Source organism: Lampetra planeri, chromosome 34, assembly GCF_965212315.1.
Source record: "Lampetra planeri chromosome 34, kcLamPlan1.2.h2, whole genome shotgun sequence".
NCBI classification, from domain to species: domain Eukaryota; kingdom Metazoa; phylum Chordata; class Hyperoartia; order Petromyzontiformes; family Petromyzontidae; genus Lampetra; species Lampetra planeri.
Window position 1 is genome coordinate 4,169,494 of NC_136140.1, and position 15,231 is coordinate 4,184,724.

The 15,231-nt window shown below is 46.8% G+C and overlaps 1 protein-coding gene across 7 annotated transcripts in view; it reads left to right on the plus strand.

Moving 5' to 3' along the window:
* ARHGEF3 (Rho guanine nucleotide exchange factor 3) overlaps window positions 1–15,010 on the plus strand; it is a 63,161-nt gene extending 48,151 nt beyond the window's left edge. For 5 of the 7 annotated variants that reach the window (XM_078610512.1, XM_078610514.1, XM_078610516.1 and 2 more), the window contains 3 exons: window positions 2,718–2,888; window positions 9,650–9,839; window positions 11,200–15,010. In XM_078610512.1, coding sequence (XP_078466638.1) covers window positions 2,718–2,888; window positions 9,650–9,839; window positions 11,200–11,864 — 1,026 coding nt within the window. In that variant the 3' untranslated portion in view covers window positions 11,865–15,010. The remainder of the gene's footprint in view (window positions 1–2,717; window positions 2,889–9,649; window positions 9,840–11,199) is intronic. The other 2 variants (XM_078610513.1, XM_078610517.1) reach the window with 1 other exon arrangement.
* Window positions 15,011–15,231: the final 221 nt, after the last annotated feature.

A 15,231-nucleotide genomic window follows, 5' to 3' on the forward strand; every position in this document is an offset into this window, starting at 1 on the left:
ATATCGTAAGTCGAAGATAGCCTAGCCTACCCAGGAGTCTTAAAGAATGGTGATAATTTAACAAAACAGAGCAATTTACAGTACCGTACTGTATAAACTATATACTGTATGTATTTATTAATTACAATACTGTATTGCACAGTAAAATGTAAAGTAAAAAAACAGGGTAAATTCTTAGCCTACCGAGACAACTTAACTCCGTCGACCGCTGGTGAGAGTGAGGCATCACACAAGGCGGGAGATGCGTACAGTACATCCCGGCAGCCTCCCAACGTACAGTATCATACCTCGTACGTTGCTGCGTTTGCCTGCCGCCGCGAAATGTAAAATATTTTACAATTTTGTCGTATCGCCATTGAAATATTGTAAGTCGGACCATCGTAACTCGGGGACTACCTGTATAGTAGTGCAGTGCTGGAGTCTGTCGCCAGGGAAAGGGAGGTGTGGACCGCCACTACTCAACACGCTGCTGTAGTGTATAGTGTAGTGTATAGTGTAGTAGTGTATAGTAGTGTATAGTGTAGTGTAGTAGTAGTGTATAGTGTAGTGTAGTAGTGTATAGTAGTGTATAGTGTAGTGTAGTATTGTAGTAGTGTATAGTGTAGTGTAGTAGTGTATAGTGTAGTGTATAGTGTAGTAGTGCTGGAGTCTGTCGCCAGGGAAAGGGAGGTGTGGACCGCCACTACTATACATGCTGCCGCCACAACCCTCACCAGGGCAAGCGGACTGAGAAACGAACGAATATATATTACATGGGCCACATGGGCAATGAAATAAACGACTCAAATCAAATTGTGGTCCCATTCATAACATTGAATCATGAAGGGGGTGAATCATTATACGTCTAATAAACAATGTTTTCGCTGTATTACAGTGGGATGTCTCTTAATTTTAAAATCATCAAAGCATTTTATATTACTGTTGGTGCTTATGTAAACGCACCTGCAAATGCATGGACACTGATAACTCAACAAACCTTCATGGTAGCAGTGCAAAGACAAGGCATCTGCAGTCAACCAAAACATCCACATGTGCTCGTGGAAAAATAAAATAAAGATCAGGTTTCCCACGAAGGGAGTTTCTTGGCTGGAGGATTAGAGTTGGCCTGAGGGGGGGGCCCTGCCAGTGTAACCACAGCTGTCACAGCTGGATTACCTGTGCTGTGGTGGTGATTAATGTGTGCCACCACCTCTTTGTGGGAATGTCTTGTGCTTTCATACCCTATTCTTTTGTGTGAATATTAATAAATATACATTATGTGGGTGTCATGGTGGCGAGATGTGAACTACCTCGCCTGGTATACAGGAGGTCGGTGGGTTCGATGCCGACCCTGACGTCTGCTGTATATTTGGACCCTTCTTGTCAGTATCAAAATATGAAAATAGGTGTTAACCTCTCTGGCAATAAAACAGGTGTTAAGATGTTAAAACACCAAACATAATCCTTTTTCAATAAATCCTGTCTGCATTAACCACACGTACTTACGGTGAACATGCATGCAAAAAAACATCCTCTGATAATATTTCTGGCATTGTCTTTGAATCTGATTGGTCCACACCAGAGACGGCTTTCTTTAGAGCCTAGTCTCAAAGCACAAATACAATGCACTATCAGGGCATTTCTAGTTTGGGGTGAGCAGCTAGAATATGGGGCCTTTCTTGCCATTATCAAGATATAAGAATAGGTTTTACTCTTTCGAGTTAAAGCTTTCGTGACTGCAGGGATTCATCTTCTTGGTTCTTTCGGTAAAGTCACGTAGAAGGGAAATAATAAAATAATGATATAAAATTTATAAATTAAAAATGTTTTATAAATAAAACATAATTAAATAATTCTCACGACGTTTCGGCCACAACGCAAGCAGCCGTGACTTTACCGAAAGAACCAAGAAGAGGTTTTACTCTTTCTGGCAATAAGGATTCTGTTTGGTGTTTTAACATCTTAACACACCTGTTCTATTGCCGGAAAGGGTAAAACGTATTGTTTTGTATATTTGGAGTTTGCATTTTCTCCCTGTGGTCAAGTGGATTTTTCTCCGTTTTTTCCCTCCACATTTATAAACACGCGTTTAGAGTATTTGGTTGCTATTCATTGCCACGTGATGAGCCACTTTGTTGAGCTTTCATTTGTCGCCAGGTTGCTTCTGAAAAAGAGCTACGTAGCTCAGTGGGGCCTTACCTTGTAAAATAAAAATCGTTTTTTTTTTACATCAGCATTTCGATTCAGGATATCGCTTTGAGTGCTCCTGTAACATTGCTTTTCTTTACAATGGTTTGCATTGCCACAATAGCTAATGTGGCTATTTGAAGCATACATATAACGAGATGTTTAGGCTCTGGCCTCTTGATCTTTCTGATGGACATGTAACGAGGCATCTCTTCACCCCCGCAATTTGAGGAATTGTCATTCTTTGAGATCGTGGAACGGATTTCGAATCCAGTCTTTGTCTTTTGGTTTTTACTTTTTCATTTGTAATACCTAATTTGTTTTGTCTTGTGTGCACAGTGTCATTATTTTATTAACTTAAAGGCACCATCTGCATAAAATTTGCATTAATCTTTAATAACGACTCACGCGCACGATTCGTGTTCACGTCCCGTGAGCGTATGCATTCTGTTTCGTTTGTGAGCCATTGCATTATGTAATGCTTATAATGATCATCGGCCCAGATTTTGAGTGTTTTTCCTAAAGCGAGACGCCCATTGCCCGTGTCACAGATCTCCATCATCCAGGGCGTGGTCGCCGACGTGAACACGCGCACGGGCGAGTCTGAGTGCTGCTACTTTCGCGACAAGCTCGACTACCTGGACGAGCGTCAGCGCGACCCCCTCATCGCCACGTCGCGCACTCTGCACCTCCACGGCGAGCTGCGCAACAACCGTGGCACCGTGAGTTCACCCTTCTCTCCTCGTCGCCCATGAGCGTGCAGGGGCAGGGTGGAGGGGACCCCCCCCCCCCCCCGGTTTCTACGACAGGGGAGCAGAACCTTCTCCACACTGAGGAGGGCCGAATAGCATTTTTAAATCCGGTAAAAGCTTCTTTTTTTTTTATTAGTATTATATTTATATCACAACAACATGCGGGTCCTGCAAACCACAGCGGAAGATTCAAACAACGGGATACAACAACAAAAAATCCACAAACATCCATTCCAGCGTGACAGGACCACATCAAAGGGGAGGATGGCCCTCCACTGCCCCAGACGGGCGAAACTCTTAACCCCTTCCCGTTCCGATGACATCTGCAAGTTGCAGGGTGGGTTCCGTTCACCGCTGGATTTCGAGAGCGTGCAAACGGTTGAGCATTCTTTTGTTTAGAGAGGCATAGCGACGTTTTTAAAAGACCCTACTGACCGCAGAGAACCGAAGCGACACGACCGCACTCTACGACGAGTGTCGCCAAACTGCCACACGCCTTCCTGCATGGCCTTATGGGAGCCTCGGTACGTCGTCCGTACCGAGGCTCCCATAAGGCCATGAAGACGTACCGATAAGTTTGGTTTTTTTTCTTCCGATTCCATTCCGACGACGTTGCTCATACGTCATCGGAAGAAAAACTCATGACGTATATTTGCAGAGGTGTACATTTACAGAAGCGGAATACTGTGTGTGTGTGTGTGTCCCCCGTCCCTCAAACCTTGTGCCATGCCCAAATGTTGGAAATATATGAAAAATAATTCTTCTGACATCCATATCTGTACACGGTTTCATTATTTTTGAGTTTGTTTCTTCTTCAACTTCCGAGCTACAACTTTTGCTGTACCTTTGGCGAGCCGTGTACTCACACACGGCTCGGCGGTATCCAATAATTATGCCAAACAGCGTGTGCGTGTCAACCGATTGTAAAGAGGCCCTTGCAGTGACGGAAGGACGCGTCCTAAATTTAGAAACAGGATTGCAAAGCTAAAAATATTGTGGCTGCTGGCCAGATACGGCCCCTGTACAATAGATTCCCCACCCCGTTCTCCGCGATTTTTTTTATTTGTCTTCAGCCCCCTGCCCCAATTAGTATGTCTGCTTTGTGCCGGAGAATGGCTCCCAAATATGGCATCGCGGGACTACTCACGAAGTCACTTCAATTGGCTGCGAGGCCCTCTGGAAGCACAACTTTGTACATGCTGCCAAAAGGTTTTCATTCCGCTTCGGTTATATTCTTAATCTTAAGAGGTGGAATATACCTAATGAATTGGAAGGAAAAAAACGTACTTGGAGAGTGCTAAGACCAGCGTTACCTCCCTCTACACTTGAGAACCAAGTGTAATCATAGTTGTCTATTTAGTAGCAAACCCGTTTACTCAAGCGGTCCTGGCTCGGTGCTTTTACGCAATATTAGCCCCCTGCACCACCCAGCTACCCGCGGCTGCACGTTCAACATCCCACCCAGACCAGCCCTTCGTTAATCGGGGTGTAACGCCAGTGGCCTCTGTCTCCGGAGTAATTGTCAACGAATGAATGAACAATGTAATGGAGTGTCTCGCCGCAAGTGCCCGCAATGAGCAGCGTCACCCTCGCTAAGTTTCTCTGCTTGGCAGCGATTGGTTCATCTCCATTGTTCGGTTATTTATTCCGAGTGGCTGCGCTGAGCTGCACGAAGCTCGTTTACAAAGAGGAATGTTGCCATCAATGCTAAACAGCTGTAATAATTGCGAGCTGATTTCCACGTAAATTCTTCCTCAAGTCATTGACACGGGGACTTTCTCATTCATCGGGTGGAGGATACCTCCGTTGTTGCTGGAATGCTATTTTTCAGTGAAGGTCCCCGAGTTTATTTGTAAATGCTTCACAGATTCACTATGGTATAGGGATGGATGAGGCGGGATGGAATTGTGTCACGTATCGACGGGCTGTTGTTCTTAGAGTTTCCAGGCTACACAGCCCTGGGAAAGGAGGGGATGCAGAGAAGTTGATACGTGCACGGTCATCATCTCTGTTGCTCATCTCTCCCCTTACACGGTTCGTGACGATTGGGATTCGGCACTGCTTACGTTGAATATCAACAGCAGCTCGTCGTGGCAATGCCACGGTACATACCCACGAATCCACAAATGTGGGCTGCTTTTATAAGCGATAAGTTATCAAGGCAGCTGTACTGAGCCCCAAGCTCTCACTCTGATAACATCCTTATCGTGAGATGGAATGGTTAAACCACTGGAGAAAACAAGAGGCAATGTTGGCAGTGCTTCTTTCCACAGGCACGTCTAGAAAAAAGGCAGGTCAGCGTGACTGAAAGTGCGGTGATGGGTGGAATTCGGCACGATGGATGGGATTAGCAAGGTGTAGGTCTATTTGAAGGGCACCGTGGGCGGCGGGAGTGGCCGACAGCGGTGCCCTGCCTCCCGTGTGTTCGCATGACGGCCGGCGGAGCGGAAATTGACAGCATCAAGTCCTGATCCTCTTGAAACGACGAAGCAAAATAGAAACTGTGGCCCTCTTAGTCACCACGAGGCACTCTGAGTCAAAGAAACCAGACTTTTGGCTGTCACCAATGTTTTGTTGTTTTCTTATTCCACAAAAGTGCACAGCACCCTGGTGATGAGATCCGTGAGTCACGCAATGTTTTTGTTAGCACATGTAATAATCCTGTGCCCCGTGGGCAGTCTGAACTGTGAGATTCAAGTGGGCAAAGAGCCACTTTCCACGAGTCATTCTTACTCATTGCGATTAATTTTTCAATATGAATTTATTGTTACTACATAAAAGTTACAGGCTATTACTGGTGTGGGAACATGACATGTTCAAGTCATAGTTATACGTTTGACGTAACATTTGCATATGAATATACACAGTGTACGTGCCTGTATATTAGCCATGGATCTCTAACAGATGTTTATTGGTATTGAATTGTGTTATTTATAGATGGGTTTGCAACCATTCTACACTTAAGTGAATAGAACACGCTGGATATCCTTGTTTGACACATTTGATGAATATATGAACATAAGGCTTGATAACAACAGAGATAGCTTTGTTTTTACATATTTTGAAAGTGCCAGAGAAAGAGTGGGCATTTGATGGAGCTGTGATGCCACATTTGGCAGCCTGTTTGGTATATTAAACATGCAAGAGTTTACAGTTCTTTGGATTAACATTTCACTCAAAAGAGGGAAATGATTCTGCATTGTAATGAGCCGATTGCGACAATTTAAAGTGGCAAATTCCAGAAATCTCCATTAGAGAAAGATAAAAAAAAATAGCCAGCCACACCTGTGTGGAATCGGCAGGCGTTTACTCTCGTTACGGTAGCAGATCGATTTGACCATCCACTCCCACTCTCTCACAGCTCATTGCACGGAGACCGTGCTGAACCTTTACAGAGGGGAAAAAGGGATGCCGGATGAGGTGGTTCAAAAGGAGAGTACAACTGTCGTTATGCTGTTGACGGAATTGCGGCACGGGGGAGCAAGACGTATGGGGTGCGAGAGGTGGGATGGTAATGACACTTCCGATAGTCACATTTGTGCAGGTGGGGCTTCTCGCGGAGGGGTCCCAGGAAGGTGCAGATGCAGAGATGGGTGTTTATTTTTTTATCGAATTATTTTTTTCAATGTAAAAATGTAAACCTATATCCATTTAACACGTAGGCTTTCGCGACCAATATCATCCGTAATACAGGGGTTTTTTTGGGTTAGATTGCGTAAATATAGAATTGTGTCGTTAAACCCGCCTGACAGACAGTTTTAAACAAATCTGGCTGTCGCCTGATGGAGCTCGTTGTAATTACTGGCGAAACGTCGTACTCGGATTGTAAATGTTGTGGCTTGGCTCTCCAACACACGGGTGTGTTGTACTAGGAACGAATTATTGGCATGTTCATTTTACGTGACAAACCTTACTAATTGGCTGTGTCAGGTGGTGGCGGGTTTAACGACACATGTATATATGTACGCGATCTAACCCAAAAAACTTGCATTATGGACTATATCCATTTGTCAATCCACTGCTTGAATAAGGCCTTCTCCCAAGCTGTGTTAGTGACGGATGTTTTTTTTTTTACCATACTTCACCATGCTGGGCATTGCCGGGTTGGTGAAAGAGGTGGGGCAGTAGTCAAAGCTGTCAAATGTAGAGTATTGGAATCAGAATATTAATTTCTACTGGAGGAATCCAATGAACTATAAAGCTCTTTGACAGATGTCCAGTAGTGGGGCGGGTAAGAACGTGACAAGAATAAACAATAACAAAAATAGGACAATATATAATTTTTTATTTTATAAAAATACGATAGGAGTGCAAAGTACAAGAAAGGTAAACAAATCACCCAAATGCATACAAATACAACTAAACCATCCCTATCCTACCAGACAATGCCCACTGTGAGAGTGTTCACTTATTTTTCAGAAGCGACCTGGCCACAAATGATAGGGGCTCAGTCGTTTGTGCTTGTATTACATGCCCCCCCCCACCGCCGCCCCTTCAATGTCACCCACAGCAATCACCATTCCCATGCTAGGGTATTCCACTTGTCCTGAGAACGCTTATGCTTCTGCCCGTTTCCAGCAGCCAGCGTATCGAGTACGCGCTGAAAATGCACGGGAGTCTGCATTGGTTGCAACCATTGCAGCACTAATGATGAATTAATGGTTTATCGCCGATGGCTCGTTGACGTGGGGTAATTAAGGCTTGGTTCCGAGTTAAAGAGTTTTATTCCCAGATCACTGTGATGATACACAGAACATCTAAATCAGGCATTTGTGCATTTCAAGTCCAAGGAACACAGTTGAAATGAAGTCAGTTTAGACGTTGAGCAAGTCCCTGGCACTCATGATTGTTAACAATTTCAGAGTAGGAAACATTTGTTCATTTCAAGTATGTTCATATATATTGCATCTTTCTCAATTGACATGTTTACTTTTCTTAAGTAATACTCAAATAACCCTTGTGGATGCATATTTCGACTGTGTCCTGGGCTCTTTGACACAGGTTTAAAGCTTCAATAATTATATTTCTTATGGTTAGTCGCATTGCCATAGGGCTCTCGTAACATCGCTTCGATGATGTTGTGTTAAAATCTATAGAAGTAATGTGCTATAGTGTGTCTGATGGTAATTTATTGATGAAGGATTAAATTCACGTCAGATAGGTGTGCACACAACATTGTTACACATTTACAACGTACGAACAAATACCTTTTTCAGTTGTGTCTTCATTTATCTGTGATTCAATCATGTGACTAACAAAATATTTGTAATGGTACAATCTAACATGTTGCATTGAAGTGATAGGTGTCTTGAAATGCCACATGGGGAAGTACCGCTATAGGATACTGTTGTTTTTTTTGGTAAAGTCACGTAGGTGAAACATAAATAAAAATAAAACAACTGAATTAAATCACGGCGTTTCGGAAGCAACATAAGCATCCGTCATCAGGTGTGACTGCTCCAGCAAAATTACTGTAGCGTATGAAGAGAGCTATTTAGAGACACGTGTTTATATAGGGTACTGGTGGGGGGAGGTTATGCAGCAGGCCGTGTGGCATTGCAGGTGGTTGGTCAGGGGATTGGCATGAGTTAAGCCGATAGATAACCATCTTGTTTCTTTGTGATGCGAGGGGAGGGCAGAGGTCGCAACCGGGTACCCGATACCCGTACCCTACCCAATACCCGGCTACCCGTACCCGGCCGGGTACGGGAACCCGTTTGCGACCCTGGTGCGGCCGGGTACGGGTAGGCCGTGAGTCACTGGTGAGTAACTGTCACTCATTTCCCAACGTCTTGTCTCTTCTCACAATTCAAGTTTCCTAGAATCAACCCACCCACGCCTGCAACATGGCTTCATCCCAGAGGTCGCAATCAGGTACCCGATACCCGTACCCTACCCGTACCCGGCCGGGTACGGGTACGGCTGGGTACGGGTACCCGTTTGCGACCCTGGTGCGGCCGGGTACGGGTAAGGAATCAAAACCCGTTTGCGACCTCTGGGGGAGGGTGAGTGTGAGTACGGTGCATTTACGACGAAACGTCGTGCGTTAATTTAATTGTTTTATTTTGTTTTCACCTACGTGACTTTACCGAAAAAACCAAAGAGTATGGATCCTTGCAGTCACAAAAACTTCAAATCTAGATACTGTCGGTATTCTGTATGTATGTGTAGCGGGTAGCATGCTGCACTACAAACCCGGTGACTCGAGTTTGATTCCCGCTCACAGCCAACACCAGTGACGATTATCTAAACCAGTCCTGTGCCTTCCCTAGGTCGACTCAGCCTCAAATCAGTACCTTGTACGGTGTGTAAAATCATCGCGACTGGGGAGACAAAGGTGGCTGGGCGTGGTGCTGGCCACCCACCCCCTGGGGTGCCGTTCCGGCCTTCATAGGTTCTCGCGAACAGCACTTGCCCCAACAATCTTTTACAGGCTATACGGGGGATCTTTGTTTTTGTTGAACTTCTTTCGCACCGTACATAGCCAACCATAGTAATCTGGAGGTGCAGAGGAAGGACAGGGCAAATACCTCTTTGTACACCTGGTTCAGGTTGCTGGCTGATTGTTGATTTGAGACTCCGTCTGTTGCCGTCGATGATGCAGCCCCAATGCGGTTCGTCACACTCACGTGGCCGGGTGGCAGGGAGCCCGCTCGACCGCGCTGTGACCCCGCTCGACCGCGCTGTGACCCCTCTCGACCGCTTTCCCCCCACCGTCCCTCCATCTGCAGAAGCTGTTTGTGCTGCTCTTCGGGGATGTGCTGGTGCTGTCCCGCCCAGCGTCGCGAGGCAACGACGGCTGCTGCTACCAGGTGTACCGCCAGCCGATCCCCCTGCGAGATCTCCGCCTCGAAGACCTGCAGGACGGCGAGGTCAAGATGGGCGGCTCCTTCCGCGGAGCCTTCAGCAACAATGACAAAGGTGAGCCTGCTTCTTGGGGGTGCGGAGAGGGGACCGGCTGTCTGTAGATGTGCAGGAGAGTGGCGCAAGTGAATACATCGTGAACGCAGGAGGGAGAGGGAGGGGCGGCACTGACGTCGTGGTCTTGGCCGCGCCGCGGGCCGCCCGTGTTTGTGCTGTAAAACTAAACTGTTTTTATTTTACCAGGTAAGGCCCACTGAGCTATGTAGCGCTTTTTTTCTGAAGCGACCTGGCCACAAACGATAGCTCTCCGAAGTGGCTTTTCACGTGAAAATGTATAGCAGCCAAATACTCTTAAACGAATGTTTATTCTAAATGTGAAAGGAAGAACCGGAGAACCTGGAGATAAATCCAAGTGACCACGGGGAGAGAGAACATGCAAACTGCAAATATACAGGCATCAGGGTCGGGATCTAACCCACTACCTCCTCCATGCCAGGCGAGTTGTTAACATCTCGCCACTGTGGAGCCTGTAGATCGCACACCTAAGTAGTCTTCATGTTGGTGTCGTAGCACAGGCCTCGTGTCGCTGTAGTCCACACATTGGTGTGGCACTTGAGTTTTAGGTGGGAAGGGGGGCAGTGCCAGTGTAGATGTGTTTTATGGGATTCCTGCCCAGCTGTGAAGCAGAGTGATTCCAAGTGTGAGGACACTAGCATGCACATATCAGCAATGCAACATTTGCAAGGTACACATCATGCAGTCCCTTGCCAATGACGATGACCTCTCTTGCATAGGGAGTCAGTAATCCTTCGTCATCTTACCTGGTTGTTCTGTTTGATTCCTATGAGTTCACTTGTGACTAGCAAGACCGGCGTTTGAACGACACACCTTTCCGCATAGATCACATGCACAGTGGGCTGAGGGTAACTCCTGAGATTCATGCACTGGTCGACACTGTAACCACTTCTAACCAACGTCTCCTGGCTTGTTATTATTCCGTGCTTTCAAGACCAAGGCTGTGCACCATTGCTGTACACGAGTGCATTTGAGTATGCAATGAGAATGTTTTTTTATGAGCATTGGCACTCCACTCTACTGCTTATGCTGATTGTTAGACTTACATAACATTTTGGCAGCTATTCGTACATTAGCCATTCGGATTAAGTTGTCATCTGATGAGGTGTTTGAGCCCCTTATTTCGGCTAGGTTTATAAATATTATGGTTGGATCTACGATGTATAATTACATAATTACATGTCATAATTATCACTTTTCACGGATAACATTTCACATATCATTGAGTGAATCCACCTTGACTGTGAAGACCATCGTGATGCAACATGTCTTACCAGTAGCTTAGGTGCCACTTGTTACTGCGACGCAGAGATGTTAACGCCCGCCGTTGTGCCCTTTCAAGCAGCAAAGAACATCTTCCGCGTGGGCTTCAAGGACTCGCTGCAGGGCCAGTCGCACACCTTGCAGGCACACGACTCTTACAGCAAACAGCAGTGGCTCAACAGCATCCGCTCAGCCATCACTGCCCTGGGGGTGGCCGCGCCGGACGACGAGACGTCGGCGCAGCCCGAGCAGCCGCCCTCGGGGGCGGACGACCCGGAGGGCCTAGGCCCCGTGCCGCCCTCGCCGATGTCGGTAAGCGACACGCCGCCGTCCCTGTCCGGCACCGGCACGGAGGACGAGCTGTCGCCGTGCAGCAGCGACAGCCGCCCCGTGTCGATGGCGGAGGAGGAAGACGACGAGGTTGAGGAGGACGGCGCTCCCAACCACCCCTTCCCACCGTCGGGCGGCAACGGCGGCAGCGCGGGGAGCGACTGCGCCGTGTTCTCGGCGTCGGACGAGCGCGACAGCGGCGACCGATCTCCCATCCCCAAGGAGATGGACGACTCCGATTCGGACACGAACTCGTGCGGCACGCCGGCCATGATGGACGTGAGCCACGGCTCTCGGCTGGACCAACTCCTCGAAGCGGCAGAACGCGAGGCGGCGACGGACGGTCTCGCCGCGGGCGCGGCGCCGTGCGGCGACTCGTCCCTGTGCGAACTTAAAAAGGAGACCACCGTGTGACCGCACGCCCACGCTGCAGGCGGGGGGGGGGGGCACGAGGTCACGCCGCCGCGCGCCTCTTTCGTTTTTCCTCAGTGTTGATCGTTGAAGTGAAGTGTTGCCAGCAGATGGCTGTGTGTGTGTGTGGCCGGTCCTGTATAAAATCTCGAGCTGCGTGCATCGCGACGAGTTTACGTAAAAGCATCCATCCGCTAATGCGTGTGTAGGTCGCGCGCTGAGCAGCAGAGCTGGGCGTGCGCGTCATTCGTTTTAACCGTTACCATGTCAGTCGGCGAGAAGCTTTAGCAGTGGACGGTCGTTTACCAAACAGAGTTATTCTGCTGCCAGTTTACAAGGAGATGGGAACAGCTTCACGTACAGCAGCCGTCCTCGCTGAGCAAGACACACGCTGAGTGTTTGTGTGAAACTGTCCGGATGCCGAGTGAGCGTCGAAGCGCATTGTATAAAGCTCGAGCGTGTGTGACGTTGTGAGTGTACGTACGTGATATCAGTAATGGGAAGCCATACTTAAAACCACTACAGATAGTAAAGTACTGTACGGTAAGATTGTTACACACCGCAGTGAGTGAAACGATTAGATTTGTATCGCTTATTTTGGATTAAAGCACTCATTCTACCTGCCTGTCTCCAGGAAATAATCTGACATTGAAATGGTACTAATAAATTAACTGGACATTTTCTACACTTCTTTTTATAAAACCAGACCTGTAACCATTAATATAATTACTGAGCATTTTTTAAATTGTAAACTACATTGTGTAGTTAATTCTGCTGTGTAAAACAAACAATGGATAGTCTGATATAAGATGAAGCACCTAGTGGCACATGTTAGAATGTGGCCTGTCTGTACATAACGAGCTTGTTCATCTCTCTAATGCAGCTGACTTTGCTTATAGTTTACCGGAAGGGGGGGAGCTTTCTCTGCATGCATTTGGGCTAATTAGCTTATAGAAATATTTTTGTATTGCCGAGTTCAACGCGTGGGTAATAATTGTAAACTGCAGCTTTGGTTAGCATTGCTGGTGGCCACGCTAAGTTTCCGCATAGTTGATCGTGTGGAGATAGACCACGGTTCTCTTCGCCAGGTGTCCTAACCTCGCACGCTGCCCCGAGACTCTAAATGCTTTTGAGGCCCTTGTTTAACTTAAGCTTTTCCTCCTTTTAATAATCCGTGCCCCTAAGGGTGCGTTCGCTTCAGATCCTTTCTCAGCCTGTTTGCGGTCACATTTGTCTCTTAAGCAGGCACTGTAGGCAATGGCAATCAACATTGCATTTCTGGAGCAGCTACTTAAGCAGTGTGTGGCTTTCTCTTCTCTGTTTGGTTTTAATTGTCCTCGGGAATTTGTCCATTCAGTTCGATGACTTTGCAGGAAATGTCAAGTTTTTATTTCTTTTGGGTTCATTATTGCCTGGGATGTCATGTTTTTTCCAAATGGCCTTGAGGCCGTGTTTGTCCCTTGCACCTCACATTTCCCACAATGCAAGCAGCTGGCTATGATTTGTTGATGAGCACGAACGAGCAGAAGCTCACACCGATGTTGCTAGCTTGTCTCACTGTGCCACACTTGTTTGGACCAGAGTGTATCTGCCTTGTACAGCTGAGGGCACAATGAAGGTTGTGGACAGTCACGCAGAACGCCCATCGACGTGTGTGCTGTGTGCGTGTTCTGCATTCACCGTTAGCTGTAAAAAGTCATCACTTATTCTTTCTCCTTACATATGTTAATATAACTATGGATTGCATAGACCCATACTGCTTGCTATAGGGTCTACATGCACTGCAAACAGAGCTGACTGCTGGACTGAATCATGACCTTGATTTGTGACAATTCATAGAATCTGGGAGCGAATGAATTGTTACACGCCTTATGAATCTGTATAATTATTCGTAGTTTTTTCCAGAAAAAAATCCATTGTTGCTGAGGTATGAGCCCTTCACGCAACCCTCTTTGGACATTATTAGGTAGTCTTTTTGTGACACTTTGAGGTGTGCCGATTGCTCGCAAACCCCTTAACTAAAGCGTGTTTACCCAATTCGTGTATTGTTATCTTTGTGCCTATGACATCTTGATGTTCAACAGCACTGCTTGCGGCCTCCGGTTGCAGCGATAAGTGCTTGCCGATAATGGAGTATAAATTTCTGGCGCATTCTCCTTGAGGTCTGCCTGTCTGTGAAGTTCCAAAAACTCCTGAAGATGCTAGCAAAGCTGTACACCGAGTGGCCTGTACACACGCACGCTGGACAATCTGGCGGATCTGGGCATTTGCTCGTACACAAACCACCGCGTGACCAGTACGTTTACACCTGAATGGGCACATCCGTGTTGCCCTTCGGTGACCCGAACCCCTGGGGTGAACTGCATCTGTAAATCTGAAATAATTTCAGATGTGATTTCATACGTATGATCAGAACTGCTGCTGAGTGGCAACAGGCGGAGGAGGCACGAGCCTCAGACACGACAGGGGGATTTGCCGAGCACGTTTTGCCACGAGCTGCAGCGCTTCTTCGGTGGGGATGGGCGGCTGTGGGTTTCTCGTGTGTTTGTGGATTTTATTCGGATTCATAGGAGAATCGTAAAATCCCTGGAGAAGGTTGCATCGGCCCTGTTTAACGTTGTCTTGGGCTCTGCTTATTCCGTTCATGCTCACTCGCAATACTGGTCAAATGCATGTAACTATGTGCGTACACTGTATTTTTATATGCCGGGTGATGTGAAATCCTGCGTCCACGCATCTGTAGTCAGGGTGGCCGTGTACACAAAGGAGGCATTCACCCTTGCCTGCCGATGCAGCGTTAGGAAAACCTCACAAGCCATGTACGCGGGCACAGCTATGGACGACATTCTGAGTCATCCACTGTGTATTGTGTAAATTTACGCTCAGCTAGATCACTGTAAAACGCGTATGGTTTGCAGGGGAAGTAAGAGCAGGATATATTTCTATGCGAGCTGCATTTTTCGATGGAAAGCTGCAGATTTGTATACCAGGAGGATAAGACAAGGCAGTGGAATGGAGAGACGGCAAACGGACGCGTTATTTTTCAAGTGCCAGATGCCGAGAACGTGTCTGTCATGTGTTTGTGTTACTAATGAGATAGATTTGTATTTAAATCCAAAAAAGTATTGAATAAATATCCATGCAGAGGCTTGCTGTTTTCGCCGATAATTTTTTGTTTTTTTACATAAATCACGCAGCAAAAAAAGGATGAAGGCACCAATAAAGGGAATGTATTCCACCCTAATCCAATGCACAATCAACACAAGCGACCAGATGAGCAACTTGACACACTTCATCTTCATCAGAATGTCATTCACAACATCTCCATAAACAACTGGAACAGATTCCCAAGGCGATGCGATGCGACCAT